The sequence below is a fragment of the Rhea pennata genome, chromosome 14, assembly GCF_028389875.1.
Source record: "Rhea pennata isolate bPtePen1 chromosome 14, bPtePen1.pri, whole genome shotgun sequence".
NCBI classification, from domain to species: domain Eukaryota; kingdom Metazoa; phylum Chordata; class Aves; order Rheiformes; family Rheidae; genus Rhea; species Rhea pennata.
The window spans coordinates 21,756,958-21,780,512 of NC_084676.1; the positions used below are offsets into that span (position 1 = coordinate 21,756,958).

A 23,555-nucleotide genomic window follows, 5' to 3' on the forward strand; every position below is an offset into this window, starting at 1 on the left:
CTTGCATTTATTATCTGTTATGAGTACACGGTTTTCTGAGTAACTGCACCTCCCAAAGTGTGCTCTCCCTGCAGTGTCAAAATGAGGTGAGGCATCGCAGAGCAAGCAGTGCCTGCAGACATCAGTCTCCTAACAGAAAAGTTACCTCTTCTTTCCAGCTGGCAACACAGCTTTGACGTTCTTCTAGCACTCACTGATGGAAAGAGGCATGAGAGGGAGGCTGTGGTGCCAGCCAGGTGTCTCCAAGGAGTCAGAGCTGAACATGGGGTGGTCAGGGAACAAGAAAAATAAAATAGCTAAGATGCAGCTGTAGTTTCTGACTAAGAAGGAGATGAACTAAAAGAGAAAAAAACAGTTTTCAGAAGAGCCCCAGACATCACCAGCAGCACTATAAAATGTGTTTTTTTCTCCCTGCTAGTGCAGACACAAAGAACCTGGAGAGCCAGCAACCCTCCCTTCATCATTATGATTTACTTATTAACAGCAGGCACCTTCCTCAGTTTTCTGCCGTCTGGATTTGTTTTTTCTTTTTCACTTTATTTGTCTTTGTTTCACTGCTTACTCATTCTGCTTATTTGCTTTAAGAGACTGTGCTCATCTCCACTCCCACAGCAAACTTCACACATGGAGAGTTAGCACACATCTAAAACAAGCAGATGCTTCTTCAAAGAGGCAAGAACATCCTCCTATAGCCATACTTTGCAACACCAATCAGTTGCTGTATAAAGTGTTGGAAGATTGGAGAAGTTACTTTGGTAACTTCCTTCTGCAATAACCTTGAGAAATTGCCAGGGCCGATACTGCATCTTCCTCCAGCTGAGCATAGCACTCCTGGATAACTGGGCAGCTGCAGGGGTGACTGGGGAATCCCTCCTCTCTGCAAGCCATCTTAAAGAAATATTCTATGCTTCCTGGAGCCCTAGCAGACAGGAGACCCTTAACACAGGCAAGCTGGAGCCTTGGATGGGTGATGCAAGACTTGCATTTGTCCGAGGTGAAACACAGCCTGGCTTTAAACCAAAGTTCTGCTGGAGGCAGCTTGATCTAGTTTTTCAAAAATAGGACCTGGCATCTGAACTGGCTGTTTTAAAATCAACAACAACAACAAAACACCTCCAAGGCTTCAGTTCTTGCTGCATGTTCTCACGGGAGTCCTGCAAGTTGCCCCTGGCTCAGCAGGTGGCTTCTCCTCCTCATCACCTCTTACATCTGGACAAGATCCCTCTATCTTTCTGTTTAACATCCTGCTGTTTGCCCCATCTTCATATACCCTTGTCCTACCTCTGGAATAAGCTAACAGTAATTTGGCAACAAACCTGCCTGAATGGTGTGATTGCAGTGATTCTAGTGCACTATCAAGTAGCAATCTCTTAACATTTGAGGAAGGAGCCAGCAGATAGCCTTGATTTGCCTAATTTACTTCACTGTAAGATTAATACAAACCTTCCACCAATTCCAAAAGAAATTTTGTGCACATACTCTGTGTGAAAGCAAACATTTTGGCCAGTAGAAACTAACCTCTTGTGCCACCTGGAAGCTTGGAGCTGATAAAATTTTAGCCCTGAACTTTGTCTATTAGTTCAAAAGAGAGAAAAACATAAATTTGTTCCTGTCAAATATTTCACTCCCTCCCTCCAATACACACACCTCTAGCAGATATCCTTAGAAAAATGAAATTAAAATATATTAAAAATTGAGAAGATTTCATTTCTGCTGGGCTGCTCGTTGTATAGGTCTTTCCAAAGAGGTTTAGCTATCTGTCAAAACAAACTAGCTTTTCCACTTCAATAGTATCAGAATTTTTCAACTCCTAAAAGTGATCTGAGTTTTTTGGCAGCGTGACACCACTTACCTAGACACTTGCACAGTATTTTTTCCTTGGTACATAGCAAAAATGCCATTTCCGTTATTAGTTCTGTGCATGTTCTCCGTGTGATGAAAGCCTTCAAACAAGTTAAAAGCTCGCGTGCTTTTTGTGCATTTTGCATTACATTAACATCCACGGTCCTAATTCAGCCAGGCTTGCACCTTTAAATTAAAAACATGTTTAAGCATTGTGCTGAATTAGGACAGAGAAGCCTGTGTTTCGGAATAAGTACGTACCAAGCGCTTTGCTGAGCAGAGGGCTTTATAGGGGCACAGCGCTGAGGCTGTTTAGCAAAATGACGGAGCGAACCCGCCTTCACGCCTGCTGCGCGCCTCTCCCCCAGGAGACGGCTGGTAACCGTGTCCTCCTGCCTTTCAGGGTGATATCATCGCCGTCACCAGCAGAGTCGATGACAACTGGGCGGAGGGCAAGCTGGGCGACAAAGTAGGGATCTTCCCCATCTTGTTTGTGGAGGTAGGTGCAGTCCGTTCTCAGCCCACCGCAGCGCCGGGCAGAGCCCCGTCCCGCCCCGTCCCGCCCCGTGCCGTCCCATCCCGCCCCGTCCCGCCCCGTCCCGCGCCGTCCCGTCCCGCGCCGTGCCGTGCCGTGCCGCCCCGTCCCGCGCCGTCCCATCCCGCCCCGTCCCGCGCCGTCCCATCCCGCCCCGTCCCGCGCCGTGCCGTCCCACCCCGTCCCGCGCCATCCCGTCCGCGCTGGGACGCGGGGCAGCTTCCCCCTCCCTCGCTGAAACGCGGCCCCCGGCACGTGGGCAGGACGGAGGGGCCAAAAAACACCCGGAGCATCGCTGGCAGAGCACCAAAATAACGCTTATAATTAGTTCGGCTATAATTCTGCGCAATAACCGGGTTTCATCGAGGACGCGTGTCGCGAGTCCAACCACCCGGCCCCGGACCGCGAGGGCTCGGGTCACAGGCAGCCCCGCCGCGTCCGGCACCCTCCGAGCCACCGCTCTCACCGTCGTCATCGTCTTCTTCTTGGTCTAGACATTAATTGTATCCCTACAATTAAGCTTGAGATGCAGGGTGTAAATGGCACCAACGAGAATTCCTAGAAATAAAATTAATTGTAATCGTCGTAATTACTGAAAGCGCTTCTTCATGACAGGACACTAGTAAAATATCTTATTTGAAGTTCTAATATATTTTCTAAAACATCTTTTCATTTAATGAAATCATTTTAATTCAGTAATTACTTATTTAAATCTGGCATTAAAAGAAATATGTTTACTATAACCATATAAAGCCACCAAGGAATTGGAAATAATTTATGAAGGCGGCAAAGGTAGGTCTGGTTTGGCAGATACAAGAGATTTCTTGGCTTTGACACTTAAATTTGTGCCCCATTTTATCCCATCCTCTGCTGCTGAGTGAAGGCAGAAAAATGGTTCTGGTTTAGGCTAAAGTTTAATTACATACAGAAATTATAATATTACCACTTTATATGTGTACACATGCGCACACTATGGTTTTTAAACCTTGATTTAAGAAGTGAGGAGGAGGGAAACATGAAAACAATCCATGCTTTAAAATGATAATGCTTGAGACAAATACCTAGTCTGTGTTAGACTAATTCTTGTTCATCCCAGGAGCCAGGCATATTGCTTCACATGAGTGGGTGAGAATCTTGAAGTTTTGCAATTCGTTAATGTCAGCAGTAAATCATGATTAATTCCTTTGGCAGTCATCGTGGTAAAAAAAAAAAAAAAAAAAAAAAAAAAATCACATTGTCACCACATGCCCTTTGCTATTAATACTGTAGTGATCAGCAGTTTCCAAGAATTACTGTTTAAATATTGCCTCTATGCAAATTCAGGGCTTGACTCTGTTCTCATTAAAACCAAAAAACTGCTTTTTTTCAATGGAAACAGGGTTAAACTATGAATGTTTTGGCCTAGAAAGACATAATTGGATGGATCTAATTCTGCTCACAAACTATGAACTATCAGGGAGGTCTTTGCTAAACTAACGCCAAAAAGATGCCTGTAGAGGTTTAATATCCCGTTATGAAATGCACCCAAGCTTGCTAGCACAAAACGAAGAGGAAGATGTGCCCAGATGTCCCTTCTATTTCAGAGTTAAGTTTCTTATAACACTGTGCTGGAGAGTTAGCCATCTCCTCTTATACCTCTGCAAGTCAAAGGTTTTCACACAAAATGAAGCTTTCAGTAAAGCACTGGAGAGGCGTGAGGAGGCAGGGGCAGGGAGAAGACATTCAAGCCTCAGCAACATTATCTAAGCAACAGATTTTTCAAACCAATTTTAATTTGGCTGTTAGCTTTGAATCAGTTGTTTTGCATTTGGGATTTCTCACAGAAAACATAAGAGTAACATAAAAAAGAGACACAGATTTTTAAAGATCACCTATGATGTCCTCTCAAATGTGAACACAACTGTGCTTCTAGACAGGAAAACGGAGGGGGGCGTGGGGGTGGGGGAAGAGCAGTCACAGGGCTGAATCTGTGAAAAGTGTAACTTCTGAAATAGCATCACTCAATTTTTCTTCTTTCTGTTCCAGCCAAACACTACTGCAAGACAGCTCCTACAGACAAGCAAAAGCCACCAGTCCCCTCAGCTTAAATGCGCATCACCTTTAAGAATAGCATCCCCCAAATCAAAAGGCACAGATTCACCAACTTTCCACAAGATATCGGACTCGAGGAGGAAGAGCCTGAGACAATTCTCGATCACAACTGCCTTAAACACTCTCAACAGGATGGTCCATTCACCCGCCGACCGGCAGACCTTGGAGATCAGCTCTCCTGTGCTCATCAGCTCCAGTAACCCCACCGTGGCCACCCAGAGCAGTGAGAAAGTGGAGTTTCCTTATGGCACACCTGTCCAGGTAAGACAACAGCAGCACAAACGCTATAGGAACAGTACTATGCAGAAATGCAAATTATAGGTAGAAATGCTTGCTGTGCAGATAGACATTCAAAGAGCTAATGAACAGACAATAAAACAGCTCTTTTAGGAAGGATTAAGTGGCATTTAAGAATTTCTATTTGTGGTGATCTAAACAGTATGCCAAAGCTTAGTTGAACTTGGATCATTTATTAACTTAATACTTGCATATTGTTCAGAAGAAAGAAAGATGGCAAAAGACTCCTGGTAACAGCATCTGTAATGGAATCGGTCACCTATGAAGTCCAGCAGCTTAGGGCTTTTTCTCTCCCTTTTGAATTGGAAAGGTGTGTCTTCAGAGTTCAGAAACCCAAGACAATTCATAAAAATAAAGTTATCAAAGTGACTAAACTTGGATAAAACGCATTCCCATTCTGATTTCTTTCTTATGACACTAAACTGCAGGGATAGAATATGAGAAAAATGGACAGCTTAACTTACAAAATAAAATATTTTCCATTTTAGAAAGATTAATACAGAACATGAATTCTCAGGGGCGTTAACTGGGCCTTAGCCTATTTACAGTTACGTGCTAATGTACATGCCTGAATGCATGCTACAAGCGAACATCTATTTTGCCGTATTACGATGTTGCTCCAAGATAGACTACTCTCAATGTCTGCAAAACTAAAGCTAAAAACAATCATGGGCCACATTCAGCTGCATTACTTCAGTGATGAGAGCCTTTCTTGGCTTGTCTCACTGAATTAAGTTGCAAGTATTAGTATGAGTTAGCAAAAATGGTTCTGGTGTTCCAATACCCATACTGCCAAGTTGATAGGTAATGCACTGACTGCGGTCAAGGGGAGTTTTGCCAACAACTTGCACAGGGGAGTATTTCACCATACGACTATGTCAGGTTACCAGCAGCACGGTAGGGCCTGCAGAATCAGGCTGTCTGCTGTGGGGCAATAAAAGCCCAGCAAGATTAATGAAAAAGCTGCATTGCATTGAGTGGATCTGTACTGCCAGGGACTGTTTTAATAGCCTTTTCATCTGACACTGTGCTTCAAGAAAAGTAGAAACCTGCTCTTTTTCTATTGTATTTCAGTTTTGGCAAGCCAAGTACACAAGTTGCTCCCCAACTTCAAAAACTATTGATTAAACTCCCAAATTTATATGCAGGATATCACATGTTTTGATATCCCTACACCCATCCTTAGTTCTGCCTGGAAATTTTGTACAAGTGTAACCTGAGGACTTCGAAGACTTGCATAGGATTCCTGCCACATTCAGCAGCCAAATCAAAGTGCCTTCTGCAACTAGTCTGCTGCAAGTTGCCAACTATACATGCACTGACCAGCATATGTACCATAGGGCTTGTGCATGTGGAATAGATAAGATCTCCTGGACGTGTACTTCACAGCTGCTCTGTACCTGTGCACTAAACCAAACATGCTAGGGGCTTGCTTCACAACTGATTTACAGGGCATATGCAGATATTTGAGGATGGGAAATCCTGTCCAGAAGCATGGAGCTTCATTACTACATTCTAATCCATTACATTTTCTCCAAAGGCATGCAATCTACAGAGTAGGCTTCTACAAAAAAGCAAAGATGTGCTATTCAGCAGTGCTTTAACACCTGCTGAAATAATTATTAGCCTCCTGCTTCTTCTAACCAGGGTCTTTGCCCTATGGTATATCAGCCTGCTACTTGCACTTACCCACTTCCAGATGAATGGTTCCTACCATGAGAGAGTAATTACCATGGAGTCCCTGCCTGTCTACGAGCTAAACCTAAGACTATGCCAAGAGAGGCTGAATTTAGGGCTGAGATAATTCTCTCCTTATTTTAGGAAGAAAAGTCTCATTCCTTCTTCTGATCTAAGATTTCAATACAGAGTCTTTACAGATCACTTGAAATGGGAGGAAAAAAAGCTTTTGTTTAGATTTATATGACATCTGTCATATTCAAGGTTGCTTTAAATGCTTTATAAAGCAATAAGCCAGCCGCTAGTAGTTCAGTCTCTATGTAATAAAATCCAGCAGGGATTTTGTACTTAGCAATAGCCTGCAAAGAGCCTTGCATGTTAGATCCTGTTTTACGTGAGAGGAAATGAAGCCTTACAATACTTGAATTGAATTACTTGAAATTGTATCATGTCTCATGAACCCAATATCGTTTTACCAAAAACATCTCAGTGTGAACTATTGTCAACAGCATAAGCAATAGAGTGAAAATGTTAACTTGTTGCTTTAGAATGGTTCTGAATTTCCTTTTTACTATATGATAACTTTTTTCTCCTGGAGATTTACAGAAGGGTATATTTGTTCTTCTTGTGGCCACACAGGTTGCAGTTTTTCCATTTTTCATATCTGGATTTGAGTTGCTGGATTTGACTAACCTGCAAATTTGAAGTCCTAGTATAGACACAAAGTGCTGGTTAGGTAGTGTTGCTTTTTAATATTGTTTTCTAATATTTCTAATATTAATCAGATTGAAAGTGCAGTGGGGAATTTGTTAATAAGGGAACTTTCATGATCAGAACAAAAATTCCAAGGTTAAGAATAAAGAACAATAAGTAAATAATAATTGTAAAATAATGGGAGAGACAAGGGTTGACGTTAATTCCAAAGGTTACTTTATCCAGAGCTTGTCAACTTCTTGTGAAAATTTTTCCCTGATAGTAACAAACTTTTGAAAAAATGGTAGTGCATCTCCAAAAGCATGGTTTGGACATGACAATTTTATATACACATCATCATCTGGAGGGAAAAAAGATCTCTCTTGGATTTAAACAACTCCAGATAAGATAGAAGAAGTTTAGAAATAATGAACAACTGTGCACCCAATGCTAACGCTGAAAGTTGCCTTGGAGTCTGACCATCAAACTGGGGCTTTTTGTTATTAGCAATGACATAAATGAAAGATTTACACAGACTGAACTGCACCCTTAATTACTTCTGTGCATTTTTGTGCCCTCTAGTAAGTTTTCCGAAGTTGAGTAGCCTAGATCTTTGTGGGTGGTCACAATACGGTGTGCCAGATGGAGCTGAATCTCTAGCTCAGCTGTTTCAACTCCTGGTTGTTATCCTCAGCACGGTTCATCCAGGTGTCAAGTCTGTACTCAAAACTCTGCTGAGTAATGAATATGGAGCCTTGTTCGTGATCCATCTGAGAGTCACCTGCAAACTGCACAGAGTCTCAGAAGGATTTTCCAAAACCGGGCAGCCAAGACTGAAACATTTTTGAGAGTAAAGCATGTAAGGATTTCACTGGTTGTTGAATGGAAGTTGTCCCGTAGGACAATGTATAGGGTTGGGTAGTTTTAGCTGAAGAAGGGCTTAGCTATGCAGTCGCCTTTGAAAGGGGAAAAAAATGAACACGTAGAAGGGTTGGAAAACACTTGCCTTGCCAAGCCCTCTTGAAGGAGTGCTGATGCCATGCTTTTTGCCACACAGAAGGAGGTATGGTGCTGGAAGGGAACAAGTATTTGCATGAGAATGGGGAGCTCTGGGTGAAGCCGCAGAGGCTCTGCTCAGGCGGTTAGCAGGTGAATCACTGGCATTAGGAATGCACGCCGCAGCACCCGCCCACCCTGGGAGCGAGGGAAAGTCCATGTTCTCCTATCTGGGGCTTCTATGCGAAACCCAGTGAAGTCTGAGAGCAGCCACAGTGCTCCACACCCAAACACCAGAGCTTTTCTCCCTCTGAGAGAGAAACTGCCCTTGTCAGCAGCATCCCTGAGCACTGCTGCTCACACCTCCCTTGCTGGGCAGGTGCTTGCTCCGTTGGCACACACCGTCCTAAGTACGCCTGACAGTGAATTTTGTCCTTTCAGGCAATGACCTAGTTTCATATCCTCTGTGAGATAAGGATTAAAGACCTTATTGCTGCAATTAGGTTTGAAAGAAACAAGGCTTAGGATTGCAGAAGGGAGAGTCTTGGCATCAGAAGTCATTTGGGGATGGTGCAGAAAAGGACTTTAGCAATCCAAAACTGAAAAACAAGTGACCTGTTAGCAGCTGAGGCTTTCCATCCATCTCCTCTGCAAGGACATGCTTCCAGACAGATACTGAAGATAGATTTAGACCTATTAATTAAAAAACTAACAAACAAACAGGCATTTTGAATGGAGGTGTCCATCCTTTAATTTAGGGTGTTTAGGGTTCCCCCCCCATACACACATGAAAGTGGGAATTTTCCAGTAGTCTTTAGTTATGTGACACTTGCCCTAAGCTATAAGGCTACCTATGTTCCAGGGAGTCAAGGAACAGTGTTAGCATCTTGAAAAGCCCTGTGCTGACATCCCCAGGGAGGCTGGCACTTGGCTGGGAAAAACACAGTTCATATCAGGAAAAAGAAATGAAGGTTTAAAAAGCTGTGCCAGGTATTTCTAGAGTTTCCCAAACAGTATGTACCTGACTGCCTGGCATTTCCATCAATGGGGATCAGGTCAGACTCATTTCAGTCCATAAAAGGGAATAAACTGGGAGAGACTGGCATTCCTACAGGCCCTCCTACTGCCTCTGTAAGTGCTGGCTCATTAAAATACTCTTCCTTCCTTCCAGCATTGCCAAGCCATGCACTATAGTGGAGTTAAAACCAGTTTGCAGAGCTTGCGGCTCACCCTGTCCGTGCATGTGTTACGTTGTGCAATTGAACAGGCTGCAGGGGAGAGGGAGAATACTCCATTGCTAATCTGAACCTTTCCTCTCTGCTTCCAAGAGAAAATACATGAAGCTACAGGAATCCCTTGTCAAACTGCTGATCTCATTTCCCAGTCACAACTAAGCTTATTGCTGTGGGCCTGGCAGTACTTGAGTCAGGAAACATTTGACCAGAAGTTGCTGCTACTCTTTACTACTCATTAAAGTGAGCCAATAAATCTGACATGCACAATCAAGTACATTTGGGGGTTTTTATATTAGAAAATTATCTGGAACATGAAGGACTTTCATGCACCAAGAGCATTTCCTGTCTTTGCAATGGAAATGGGAAAATATCCCTAATGCACAAATCATGTCATGAACACTCTCTTGCCAAGGAATTCTGCCTGCTTCAGCAGGGAGAAGTAAGAGCTTTAGAAGAAGCCACACTAGAAAACATGTTGGAGAAGAGCTGGATAGGGAGATGGAATAAGAAAAGGTGTTGAGACAGAAGATAAAATTTTATACTTTTAAGGGCTTGCAAGGTACTTGTAGGAGATGCAACAAAACTAAATGCTGAAATCATCTTTATACTTATACCTAGCTAGAAAACATTCAATGAAATGTTTTTTGTTGAAAACAACAACAACAACAAAAAGCAGTTTTGACACAGGCTCTGAAGGGATTGCTGCTTATGTGCTGAGTGGGAATGGGGAGAAAAAAAATTAACCTCTCCACTCAGGAGTGACAGTTCCGTTAGGAATACTAGCAAAAGGTTTTACTTTTGCTCCAATACAGGAAAAGAAACCCCAGTTTTCAAAGCTTTTGATTATCAAAATTATTTAAACAGAATGATAATTTCTAATCAGCTTCATTTATACGAGAGGAAGGTCTGATCCCCACCAGAATGGGAAAACAAGAAATGCAAAGATGTTTGAAGCTTACCTGCCATTCCAGGTCCAGAAACAGAGGCTGTAGTTGCTGGGTTTTAATTAACTAAATTCACTGCAGAGAAACAGAGCTGGTGAGTCACTTTTTTCTTGTAGGTCCATGCTAAGAAAATGCCCCAGCAATGTATCAAAGACATGACCACTAGAAATTAGGTTTGAAACGAATAAGAGATGAAAAGCTCTGACTACCTGCATCATGAAAGATCCTGTGGTCTTTACTGGAGAGCACAACTGCTAGTCAAATTCTAGCCCGGTAACTTTCCTCTGGCCTAAGATTTCCCAGGGACTCTCCACTGAAAGAGTTCTAGTGCTGAGAACCTTGTTTTCACCTCTGAAAACAGCTGCACTCCAAGGGTGCAATATGGCTAATGCCCTTCAGTTTATGCAGGACTGAATTTCAATTGTGGATGAACTGATTGCTCACATTAGTTTCACCCTAGGACACATTTTTATGTTTTAGAAGGGATAAATTAGCAGAACAGAGTATCACGAAAATGCCAGATTGAACAATGCCATCTTTTCCTTCAAACCCTTGGGTCCAGTCTGTGAAGACAGGCCAATACACTGCTTACTGTACTCCCCCATGACAACCTACCACCAGAACCTCTTTGATCCAGATGGGCTGTGTTTTAAGGATAAAGAAGACAAAAAGAAAAGCAAAGTTCCTGGGTAGAAACTGGAAGGAACATAAGGAATGCACACTGATGGCACAGATCACCGTGTTCAGTTAGACCTTCCTGTGCAGGGCTCAACAGCACCGCTTGTTTTCACAGTTCTTTCAGAAACAAATTTTGGCTGTGAAAGGTGGTAGATTGATAACCCAAGAGAACACAGTTCCCAGTTCTCAGAGCTGGTGCAGTTCCAGGTGTGGCAATGCTGCCTCTTCCATCTCATGAGATAGACCACAGCCTTCCCATCTGTGAAACAGAGATAACAAAACCTCCCTGCTTCTGAGGGTTTTCAGAGACTTCACTAATCTCTTAGTGTTTGTAAGCACTTGGAGATCCTCCAAAGCAAGGCATTACAGAAGTGCAGGCTATTACTGTTACGTACTACTATGTGCTTCGTGCCTGGAGAGACCACCTCTGGAGGAAAGAGATTTCAGTGTCCTTGTTGCATTTAATCCTCTGCCTTGCCACTGAAAGGGTAAACAAGAAGGCAGCTAAGGCTGGTGAAAAAAAAGTCCAGATTAAATTGTTTTTCTTTTGCTATTTTAACAAAATTGGACTTCCAAGTGAAAAGGAATGGTCTGCTTTCTCTAGAAAATTTTCAGTTTTCATTGAAAGACCTTACATCTCAATTGCTAAATCAGTTTGCAACCCATAGGCAAAATATTTCCATTAAACCATGCTGTAATACAGCTCCCAGCAGAATATAGCCCAGTGCCTTCATTTTTTGATGTGGCAGGAATTCCCTAGTCAGATAACTTTCCCATGACACAAGTCTCCTGTTCCAGGAGATGTAGCCCAGCTAGAGAGGTAAAAAAAGTGAGAGGAGACACTTAGACTTATATCATCCATTGAGCACTGCAGTAGCATTTCTTAATCAAAGTATTTTGTATAGTTGACTAATATAATTTAGGTTTTTTAAATCTTTATATGTTTTTGGAAAAGGATTAACATTTTCTATCTCTAATAGCTCTGGTATCAGTTTTTCAAATCATTCAATAAAACAGCTATAAAATGGTAACCAACTGCACTGGAAATTAAATTAAAAAATCCCCATGTCTTATTCTCTGCATCTGGGAGGTTCCCATCCTCCCTCTGCCATGTGAAGTACACTAGAGATGACGCTGCAGAATCTACTAGCTCCAGAGAGGTCATTCTATTTGCCTAAGTTTAAAGCCTTGAAATAAACTGCTGAACTAATGAAATAGCCCTCTCATTAGCCATGAGTAGTTTCCCTATGCTTTTACTCACACCATCTCTCTAAGCTCCTTTCCTAGAAGAGTTCAGAGGTATGCAAGAGACTTTAATCTGCATATGCCAGCTGTTTTTTGCTACTGGCCTAGATAGATTAGTTATGATGCTCAAGAAATGTTTTCTCTCAAGGCAAGCAAGCCAAAGTCATTATCTGCTAGTAGCTAGTAGAGTACAAGCAGATTTTGCAGGATGAACTGGCACTAAGACTGTTACTGATGAGGAAAATGAGTGAGACAACCTCTTAAGTTGATGGACCTTGTCTGAAGCTCATCTTTTCTGCACAAATTGAGTTAGCTTTGTGCTCAGGTCTCTCCTCTGCCTGTTTTTTGAGCACCCTGTGACAGATGGGGGTCCTGAGGTGATATTCCAACCTGGGTCTCTAAAAAGTAACTGGGCCTGAGTTCCTGCCTATAGAGTGTTCAAACCCTCCAGTAACTTGTGCAAGCCCCACTTCAAATAAACTCATCTCCAGAAGAAGTCGGGGTGGGAGGAGACCAAACAGTAATGACTGCCCCTATGGTTCTCAAACAAAGCTAGTTCACTGCCAGTTTTGCCTCACCTCCCATACACCACACTGAATTCTCTTAAATGGCCAGATTTAATTCCTTCATGAATACTAAGAGCAATAAAAAGCAAAATGTGATCTCAGTTATAATCATGCACCAGTGTGGCTTTAGCTAGGACAACTGCAAAGGATTAACTCAGAAGCAAACATAGTCCCAAATTTCTTTTGTTTGTAGATGTTCAGTATTTGTGCTTCACTCCTCTCTGGGGCAAACTTTGCCCATGAACAGTGCTGGAAATCAAATGTTCAAAATTAAACATTAACTGTATCAATAACTTGAAAGTTAAAGTTATTGATATTGATACTATATCAATAACTTGAGGACATACAAATGAGAGAGAAAGTAGGAAAAACTCTGGCACAGCAGAAAGAAGTTGGGTTTGTGAACAGTCAAAAAAATCAAGTGATGAATTAGTTGCTCGTTTGTTTTTTCAAAGACAAACAGAACCAATGACCCATGTGAACAGCAGCATCCTGACTAGCTGCAATTTCTACCACATACAGTTGCTTTGCACATACAAGTCTCAGTCTCTTCTGGTCTCAGAAGCTAACAGGAAGGAAAGGTTATAGCAGCATGGATCTGTTGCACTCCATTTACCTTCTAAAGCATTCTAAAGTAAGGAAATTCACTATGGTAATAAGACCAATTTCCAGATCTCTGACGAATAAACCTAAGGTGAATGAAGTAAAGCACACAGTGACTTTTGAGGAATTTCCATGTATGCTCTCCTCCATTAGGCTGAACAGTAACTTTTCAGTCAATAAATCTTGACATTCACTTCAAAAGAAACCAGTATCTACTTATCCGTGTTCAACATCTAAAAACCACTCATAAAATGTATGACAACAGGGTTGCAGTGTTGTTAACTGCATAAGGATTAAATCAGAACATCAAGGGACCCAAGGCAGGGATGGAAATGCCAGGTCTTCATTGCCGTACAGTGGCAGGAGGGTGCAAAGTTCTGTCATTAAAGATAGTGGATGTGCAGGAATTCTCTGCCTTTCCCCATACTAATTACTGAACAGGTCGTGCTGGGAGAGATGTGGGCTGCTGAGTGTTGTGAGAGTCTAATGGCCTCTCCGGAGCACATTGGCTCAGCCCCACTGCACTCCGCAGTGTCCGTCCCACGCAGGACTTGTTAGATTGCCTAGGTGACAAGATGAAAACAGTAAACAGCTTCAGGTAGTTTTCAATAGCAGGGACCAGAATGAGCCTACATGTGTAGCCTCCACGCGGAGGCTCAGCTGCTGCAAGCATCAGCGCCACGTGAGAGGGAAGAGCTGCCTGCCACGAACGCTAGGTCTCCCCAAAGCGAAAGACCTCCCCTCTCACGCTGAGCGCACGAGCCACAAAGCCAGAGCCCACTGAGCACAAAGGACAATTAAAACAAAACTCAGGACAAGAAAAAACCCACCAGGCAAGTTCTGAAGTCACAGGTAAACAGCAGGAAAGTCAGAGGGGAAGATTAGGCAAAGAAAGTTAGACAGCACATGCCTCTCCTCAAAAAACAGAATAAGCTGATCATGCCACATGAAGAATTTCCAACGCTAAGTGTGAAGCAACAGGGGAAACAGCCCTAGTACACCGCCCTCAGTGCTGGTGTCTTACCAGGACTACAGAGAGGTTAAAGATTTATCTTCTGACTTGCAGCCTATTTGCAACAGAAGCAAGAGCTTTTTTACCTACCTCAGCAGCAGATGTGGCAAGGACTTGTTCAATACATAGTGGCCAAAAATTATTTTGACAGCAAAAATGATGCTGAGGTTCCTCCTTTAAACATGAAAGACTCCTATGAGAGAAGGACAAGCTGAGCATTAGGTTGAGTGGTACCTCTCCTTAGATGCAAAATGATGGTAGGGAAACAGCTACCTCAAACCATATGCACATGAAAGACTCTCCTTCCCATCCTCTTGTACCACAAGTTGTACAGCAGATAGTTATTTTGCTCTACCTGGCAAGACTGGCATCGTATATATGCAAAGGTTTATGGAGCTCTTCAGAAGAAGGATACCATAGGCATAGTAAATAGCTTTAATGATGGTTATTAAAAGATCACTGGGGCAAGGACTGTATTGTTTGTTTTATACAGTGCCCACACACCCAGGTGGAGCTAAATAAACAGCAAGTGAAATGATAATGATTATACAAGTCTCTCACCTGGCAGACATGACAGTCTCCTACCGGTTAGCAGGTCTGGATTTTACATTTGTTTTTTGCCAAACTCCTTTTTCTTCCTGCAGTGGGCATTAGACATAGTAAATGCATCAAAGGCATTCACCTTATTCAGAGCTTGCCAAAAAGGAGTGAAAAAACACAGAACACAATGTACGAGTGTGTCCCCAGCTCAAGTGGATCTCCTATTTAAGCCTAACCATGATTATAGGTTTAGCAGATTTATGGCTCAAACTTAACATTTGAAAGTCATTGCTGCTAAATTAAGTTTATTCTGTTTAATCATTGTTCTGAAAAACTCCTCAAACACAAGATCAGCTGTCCTAATAAGTCTGCAGGTTGGCATCTTTCCAGTAAGAGCAGACTCCCCACTCAGACGTGTCCCCATTCTGAGCGCAGAATTCAATCACAAGCAGAAAGGAATCAAAGATAAAACTGCACTAAGAGCAGCGCACTACAAACCTAGGCAAAGCCCATTTATTTCTGTGCTATAAGGATATAGGAGTGATGCTTATCTATTTGATATCCATGTTATTTTACTGGCCTTAGTGGAACTAGTTCTCATTTTTGGTACTGTAAGCACAGGGTGCAAGTACATCAGCCACTGATGAGTAACCTCAGTGAAAGTCTGAGTTCCTTATTTATTTACAGAACAGGAGGAGCATGGTCAGCCCTACCAAACTCTACCTAGGAAATTGTCTCAATGTTAAAGTAGAAGGACCACCATGAGTCCTCCTGCTATTGCATTTTGAATTTAAACTTTTTCACCAGATGCTCCAAATTCTTCTTTCCCCTGAAATGCCTCTGTAAACAAATCAAAGGCACTTTAACTGACCTTGAGTCAATGATAGTTCTGCTTCAAGCAGGGGATTGAACCAGATGACCCCAAAAGTCCTTTCCACATCATTTCTGTGACTCAGAGATGGTTTATCTTATGTTTGCATTTGTTTCATGACTGCAGCTTCACTGCTGCAACTGCACCTGACTGAAAATGATGATCAGCATTAATTGGCATGTAGTCAGGGGTTTGAAACGTAGATGTTTATCTCCTAGAAAATGAATGGAGATACTCTCCTCATTCCATGCAATCTGCTGGAAAGATGTGAAGGGAAGCAGGTAATTGGCACTGAACAGGGTTTCATTTGAATCAGTTGTCCTCTCTAGATCTGTCATTACATGGTATTTATCAGAGCCATAGACCAACAGAAATCCCCTTGTTAAGAAGCTTGATCTCTTTTTTGAAGTGTTCATGAGGCCTGTAAAACTCTCTTAGCTGCTGTTCCAATGGCTAAAACAAGCCTATATTCAGATTAATATTTTGTTTTCATTGTTTTCTTTTTTTCTGTAGGTCAGTGCATCTTACTACCCCACACCAGGATCTCTGGGGCATTCAGCAGCTATTGTGACTCTTCCCCACCTGCAGCATCACATATCAGCTAATATGTACGTAAGGAAACTGAAACTTGGTGGTGGTGTCATGCAATTCTCAATACCTTCTCCTGAGGCTTATCTAACCATAGCAGAACATCTGCCTGAGTTTTCAGAGTTGAAAGATAAAAACAGATTAGAATGCAGGATTCGTTATGTTCATTCATACTTTTCTGTTCCAACACACAGGTCACGGAGACTTGATATGACAATATGACTCAAAGATTAATTTTAGGGAAATCAAGGGCTAGAGGAATTTAGGTCCCCTACTGGAAACATTCAAGGTAGATTCTGACCATTCCCTAATTATTAAGCTCATCTATTTGAATTATTATATTCTCAGCATGTGAACCTTCTTTGCAACTTATTACCTCACTTATTTCTAGATATCTAGTTCTGCCCATTTATAAGCAGTATATTTTAAATTTTTAAATATAAAGAAACAAATTACTCCTTAAATATCTTTAGTGAGCTTTACTATCTTAAAATAAATAGCTAATGTTTTGTATGATCCAATTTGATAAAACTTTCCCAAATAAGTAGAGTTAAAATTTGCAAATATACTTGCTGATTTGTTTTCCTCTAGATAAGATTCATCAACCTGGCACTATATTAAGCTACCCAGTAATAACAAAATAGCAACAAGCTGCCTACATGGTAATTAGCACCTCCACGGTATGAAGCTGGACCTTGGGAAACATTAATATACATGAGCAATATCTATAAATCTTTATTGCCCTCACAATATTTGCTATATTTATGCATTAGCATAGATTATCCAAAACATTCATGCATATCTAATCTAAAATACAAGAAAACTCTTAAGACCTTAAAATAGTGAAATAACGAGACAGAATGAGGACTGTACTTTAGTGTTTACAAAATCAGCTTCCTGTTTCATACAGCTCCTTTTCAGCCCTACAATATCAAACGAATATGTGCATGCCCTGTCCTTGAAGTGAATCCTGTACATAAAGATGAATTAGTGCCAAATTAGAACACCCTTGTACTGAACCTTGCCTGGTTTGTGCAAGAAATAAAAGGAAAAAAAATCACTTCTGTAAAGAAAGACTTTTCAAGTCAAATTTTTAAGTGATTGTTCTGAACAATAGGAGTGAGAACAAGCCTTTTTTAAAGTTACGGGGTAGTCCTTGTCAGTCTGCTTTTTTGTTTTCTTCTCTTCTTTAACAATATCTGGTTTAGAGGAAATGATAATTGCTGTAGGATCTGTAACTCATTACTATTTAGGAGCAGGGCATATCCCCCAAAGAAAACAACAATACATTTTAAAGGTATTCCAGTGGAAAAAAATGAAAATTCTTTAAAACACGAGAATCCTATATAGGAATAAACCCCAAGAACAAATAGAGGAGAATTGGGAAATATGCCTTTTGTGTTGCTTCTGTTTTGCTGTATGTTCACGTATGGTTCACTGTGGAGAATAAATAATCTCATTGCCTAGAGAAAATCTCAGAATAGTGACAGAGATGTCTAGAAAGAATGTTACGTGATCTTTGCCATCTGATTTCCTCAGTCCCCAGTGACAGTAGCTAAAGCGCAGCTGGTCTTTTAAACTGCTATGGACGCCTGGTCATAGGAGAACATGGAAAGCAAGGAAGATGGGGTTAATACACTAGTACTTCTTCAGAAATGCTTTGTGTGGCTGCATGAGGAGTGCTCCTCGCCACTCCTCTTAACACCTCCAGATGATGCTCAAGACAAGCAGATGCAAGGCCTCTTGCTCACCATGTACTTCAAAGGCAGAATGTATTCTTGATGCTATCACTTGGATAGAGCATCTTTAACTGCACTCTTTTATGCTGCTTTGCCTTAGGACAAGTACATGTTAGTCCTTAATTAGTTATTTCAATGGAGTGCTCACTATGTAAGGTCAAGAACAACAACTTTCTCCTCCCTAATCCTTGCTTGTCGCCTTTGGCTGACTTGGCTTACACTTCTGGGACAGAAACCATTGACAAGATCGGCTTTGTTCTGTATGATTTCCATTGTCTTTTCTTTTATTCATATTCCCTTCGGCCTCAAGTTATAGGCAGTTTCTTCCCTGTAAGTTCTCTCCACAATAACAGCAGCACCCAAATATTTGATGCAAGCACTGGTTGAAGAGGCTTCAGGTAAACAGCTGCCACTCATCAAAGGCAGCAGCATTGGTTCTTCAGCATGATTAAAACCAGGAACTTCAGGATATGCTCCATTTTGCGTTAAGGCAGTTACTTCCCTACAGCTCGTGTTCCCTTCCCTTCATCTCCCTCTCTTTTCTCCAGGTGTGTGGCTCTCCATTCCTACATGGCTCATGGACCAGATGAACTGGAGCTGCAGAAAGGAGAAGGGGTCCGTGTCTTTGGGAAATACCATGATGGCTGGCTGCGGGGAATGTCACTTGTCACAGGAAGAGTGGGGATCTTCCCTAGCAATTACGTTGCTCCTCTTTTCAGGTCTGATTTTTCTAACATAAAACAAAAGCATTTGCAGAAGGGACTGGGCTACACATGGGCTATTTGTTCTTCTCATCCTTGTGGTGAGATTACTAAAACGGGCTCTTGACTATTAATTATGACTATTTAATCCTCCTCTGGGTGGGATGACCTCTTACAGCTCTCACTCCTTTTTATTTATGTACTGACCAGACTGCATGTACTACATGGGAATCTTTACTGCTGCAAAGAGAAGTCGCGCAGCTGGAGGGATTCACTGCTGCTCCCCTCAGAGATGGCACATGGTCCAGATTATACAGACAGATTAACAGTGCAGCATCGACCTTCATCTGCTTGTTTTAAAACTCATCAGAAGCTTCTCCTAGGACTGTTTAATTCAGGCCAGGAGTTCAAGTAGAAACCTGTAGGTGACACAGTGCAACACGTTTTGTTTAGTTAGTCAGGGAGCCAGGACAAACAGTAGGGCTTGTGTGTGCTCGGCCTTACCTTTATTCATTTTGGATGACTCCAGTCTTTTTTTCTGCCAGAAGGGAAGAGCTGAAGGCTCTTTTAGACTCAAAATCCTGTCTTTAGAACAGGCATTTAAACATTGGAAACTGTTGATCTAACTAAATATATATGCATTAGCAGGATAGAATGGTAATTGAAAATACACGACTTGGGAGAGACGAAAACGTTTGGGCCCTTAGTTCCCTTGAGAGATACTCAGGTTAGGCAGAGAAATGAGAAAAATGGATTAGAAACATAGTGTTCTGCTTCTACAAATGGAAATTAAGTACAGGTCAAAAAGCTGCTTTTGGGATTATCATTTCATTATTTGAAGCAGAGTTTCTACAGCTGAAAACTCCCTGTGACTGTTGGAGCTCCCCAGGCCCCACCCAGGAAAGGCAGTGTGAGCCCTGCCGGGGAGATCTGCTCAGAGGAACGGCTGAGACCCGGGGGATGATATCCAAACACACCTACTTGCCTTTAGAAGAGATCACATCAAAGCACCCAGCACAGCTGGTGGGCTTGTCACTCAGCCTGCTCAGGTTGTGAGTACCAAGGTGGGAGAGAAATTGTTTGGGCTGATTCAAGGAGCAGAGAGATGAAATTACAGCTCTGAAAATGCAGCCTGCATATCAGTTTGACTTCTGATGGTTCAGTGACACAAACACTTCCCAAGGGGAATTACTGCCACCCCCACGTCATTTAACACTGGATCTGGAGGAGGATCAGCCTCTTGCACCACCCTGAGCTGCAGGTTGTCCCAGCCTCAGCTAGCCCTACATCCAAGCATGGGACTAGTCTCGCACCAGCACTAAGAAAAGCTTCCAAGCCTAAAGCACAGTTTACCCCCTTACTCTCCCCGGATTTAAAAACAGGTCAGTGAAACACATTGCCCTGCCTGAAAGGTGAGCAGAGTAACATGGGGCCGATCTCTTAGCTGCCAGACTCTGTGCTTTTGGTTACCTACCTGCAGCTGGAAGCATTTGGTTGTACGTCGTGTACTTTCCATGGCACACACCAAAAGGAAATTGGACTCTGTCCCCAGAAGTCACCATCTGAATCTTTCCTTTTCGCCCTTCTGTGGAAAGGTTGGCTGTGTGTGCTTCTGCTCATGATTAAACAAACTGTCACATACAATCAGAAAAATAGCACCTGGTATCTTGCCAGCTCCCTCTCTCATGTTTTCTTCCAGTGGGGTTAAAAGAATAAATAAATAAGAAAATAAATAAAAACGAATTACCACCAAGGGAAGACCCAGGGGAACTCAGTCTTAGCCTTCTTGAAAGCCTTCTAGTGTCACAGCAGAAATATACCTTAAATTCTGAGATACTCCTGCCACATTTGGTTCCCTCTTGCCATCACTTCTCTTTCCCTGCTTATATTTTCTTCTGCCAAGTCTTTCATTTCAGAATGGAGGTCCCACTGCTGTTTTAATCCCAGCATTGCCTTCCACACGCCCTCCCTGCAATCAAGAGCACTGGTGATTAGTCTTTGTCTCTCCAGCTCATTTCTTCGCAATATCGCCTCTGATAACACGAAGGCCCCACCTCACCAATAAACAGAGCAAGCAAATAACCAAAAGCACAGCTCAGTCACCTTAAATAGCCCTACAAAGTGTTCCAACCATAAGCACTGATTTTGAAGCTGCTATTCCATCATCCTTAGGAAATTTCTTCATAATAAATTGATGCTTCAGTTATTTGATGAATCACTACTCTTATTAAATCATAAATCATTCTTCCACCCCCAAGAAAGGAAAGAAGAGCCAGAGGATTGCCTTTCTCTTCCTTTGCAGAGCTAGCAAAGGGACTTCATCATGGCTCACTGTTCCAAAGAATTTGAGGTTATTTCGCCAGCACATTGATGGGGAAGACTGATGGTCTTTTTGGCAATTTAATGTATTTAGGTGAAAGCATATACATGACCTCCCTAGGGAATAAAGGAGAGGGGAAGAGTAATCCAAAATAGCTGCTATGCAGTAGAGAGTTGCCTAAACAGCAGCTGGGAAGCTACAGCCAGAGAATAAGAAGCACAAATACTGCCTCAGCCTTTTCCTTCCAGACCTGCTCTCTCTATCTCTCTGCATTAGGATGAGAGAAGCCTCTTAAAGCTTCAGCTAAAGGTACCGTCCAGCCTTTTCCTGACCTTGCTCCTTCCATGCAGGAAATGGGGTAGGATACACAAGTTTGCTTTTGCCTCCAAACAAAACCAGTCTAGTTTTGTTGCACAGGATTTTTACAGTCACCCAGAGACAAAATCAAAGAGGAACCATTCAGAGTGTTAATGGCACTTCACGCTCTAATAGTGCCCAAGATGCTCTAAAGCATCTGTGGAAACAGATAGTTCCTATTCTCTTTTGTCTAATAACTGTAGCTTACAGGCACTAGCATCTACAGTCAGAGAATGACTTTTAACAAAGGAAGCAGGACAAATTCCAGTTTTCCATGATGCAGGGAGCATGTTTGGGCAAGTTTCAAATGGAGGCCTGGCATCTGAAAGTCCTTTTTTGAAATGCCATGAGGTTACTGTAAAGAATTCTAACCGTATTTGAGAAGACTTTCTTAGCAATTGAATGCAGAAAGCCCTTGTTATAATGGAATTAGAAACCTTCACTAGCTATAGAATTTCACCAAACCCCTGATTTGAAGTGCAAAAGTATTTCATAACCATTGAACATGCTCTTGGACAAACCTATTTTCCTTACAAAACTCCAAGACTGAAGGACTTGCAGACTGCATGAATGTCAGCTTATTTTCTTTTCCTTTTCAATCTCCACAAACAGGAAATCTAATCTCCCTGACTCAAAGATGCCTTCCCTGTATGCCTCGTGGACGTTATCGACCTCCTCGCTCTCTTCTCAGGGAAGCATCTCAGAAAACGGCCAAAGACAAAGTAGGCCTTTGAAGCCAACCTTGCTGCCCATGCCTGTGACCTTGCCCGGGAGGAACACAGCTGTGCTGACTGCCTCGGGACAAGCATCATTGCGGCGCGGACGTGGCAGCACCAGAAAGAGTAAGTGCTTAGGAAGGGTCTCCAGGAGAGAGAAGCCATACATGTCCCTCCCAAACTGGGCTGGCTGCCTGCAACTAGAATCCTGAGCCATAAAAAAAAATGTTGCATTGCCAGGAGTGCTTGCCGCTTTCATGAATGCTCCCTGCCTGTGGCCCATCTCTGCATTCAGGCTAAATACTACTGGAGAAATGAATAACGACTAGCAATTTCCCCAGGGGCACTGACAGGATCTCATCTCACCCAGGGAGTGAGCTGGACAGAGGCAGGCATCTGGTACTAACATTGCAGGTTTCCCTACAGAAACTGAATGAGCTGCCATCCAGCTGGTGCTCTTCGCCCTTGTGTAGCAGGCTATTGGAAAGGGTCTTTTCCAAAGAGTCATTAAAAGCACAAGGGCTGCAATGTAAAGGACGGGGAGCATTAGTTGTACCAGTTGGCAAGAGGAGTAAACCCCACTTCTGAGTCAGGCACATTGATAAAAATTGTTAAAAAAGAGAATTAGTAGACCAATACTTAAATGTTATGTACCTTGGAAGGTACAGTATCTTGCTTGGAAGAAAAAAAAATCACTGTACTTTCTGTACAAGGAAGTTCCATGTTACAAGTCCAGTTCAGTTCCTTGAGTTAGAATGCATAAATAGATAATTTGGTTATTACGGTGAACTTGAATCTATCTACAACATCCCTTATCAACTGGTTTTACAGAAGCTAAGCTTGCACAGAATACAAGGGAAGGCCGTTGATAGCTTCATGGCTAGTTAGAACATGCAAAACAATGGGTAAGAACAACGATTGCATTTCCAAAGCACAAAGTTTCCAGTATGGATCCAAAGAATACGTACTAGAACACATAGTATTCAGTTTACTCACAAATGATCTGGAACCAGGCATGGGGACTAAGAGGCAAAGTTTGCTGCTTGATTCTGGATTGTTCAAAATAAATCTACAGCTGGCTTCGAAGAGCTCCATGGTAATTTCACAATATTAAGCAGCAGGGAGATAAAATGGTAGCTAAAATGTCAATACACAAATATGGGGAGAAATAAGCCCTAATTATGCATATATACGTTAGGCTCTAAATTAGCTTTTATCATTCTAAAGAAAGGTTTTGGAATTGTCACAATTCATTGGGGCTCCAACTCCATGCTCAGAAGCAATTTTAAAAGGTAATTTAAAATATTAG

The 23,555-nt window shown here is 42.2% G+C and overlaps 1 protein-coding gene and 2 long non-coding RNA genes across 6 annotated transcripts in view; 1 reads left to right on the plus strand and 2 right to left on the minus strand.

The window, feature by feature from the left end:
- SH3RF2 (SH3 domain containing ring finger 2) overlaps positions 1 to 23,555 on the plus strand; it is a 47,767-nt gene that overhangs the window by 19,857 nt on the left and 4,355 nt on the right. Inside the window, exons 3-6 of the mRNA XM_062587262.1 lie at positions 2,246 to 2,341; positions 4,403 to 4,729; positions 16,339 to 16,433; positions 22,143 to 22,372. Coding sequence (XP_062443246.1) covers positions 2,246 to 2,341; positions 4,403 to 4,729; positions 16,339 to 16,433; positions 22,143 to 22,372 — 748 coding nt within the window. The remainder of the gene's footprint in view (positions 1 to 2,245; positions 2,342 to 4,402; positions 4,730 to 16,338; positions 16,434 to 22,142; positions 22,373 to 23,555) is intronic.
- On the minus strand, positions 171 to 15,890 carry LOC134146751 (uncharacterized). 4 transcript variants are annotated; one of them, XR_009959874.1, is made up of 6 exons: positions 15,826 to 15,890; positions 3,439 to 3,559; positions 2,844 to 2,935; positions 2,104 to 2,299; positions 1,853 to 2,028; positions 171 to 336 (listed from the first exon to the last, which is right to left on the minus strand). It is a non-coding gene; the product is annotated as an uncharacterized LOC134146751 (long non-coding RNA). The 4 variants fall into 4 exon arrangements; XR_009959873.1 differs by lacking the exon at positions 15,826 to 15,890 and adding an exon at positions 4,518 to 4,733; XR_009959872.1 differs by lacking the exon at positions 15,826 to 15,890 and having other exon boundaries at positions 3,439 to 3,981.
- Positions 8,141 to 10,625, minus strand: LOC134146754 (uncharacterized). The gene is made up of 3 exons (XR_009959878.1): positions 10,520 to 10,625; positions 10,326 to 10,385; positions 8,141 to 8,206 (listed from the first exon to the last, which is right to left on the minus strand). It is a non-coding gene; the product is annotated as an uncharacterized LOC134146754 (long non-coding RNA).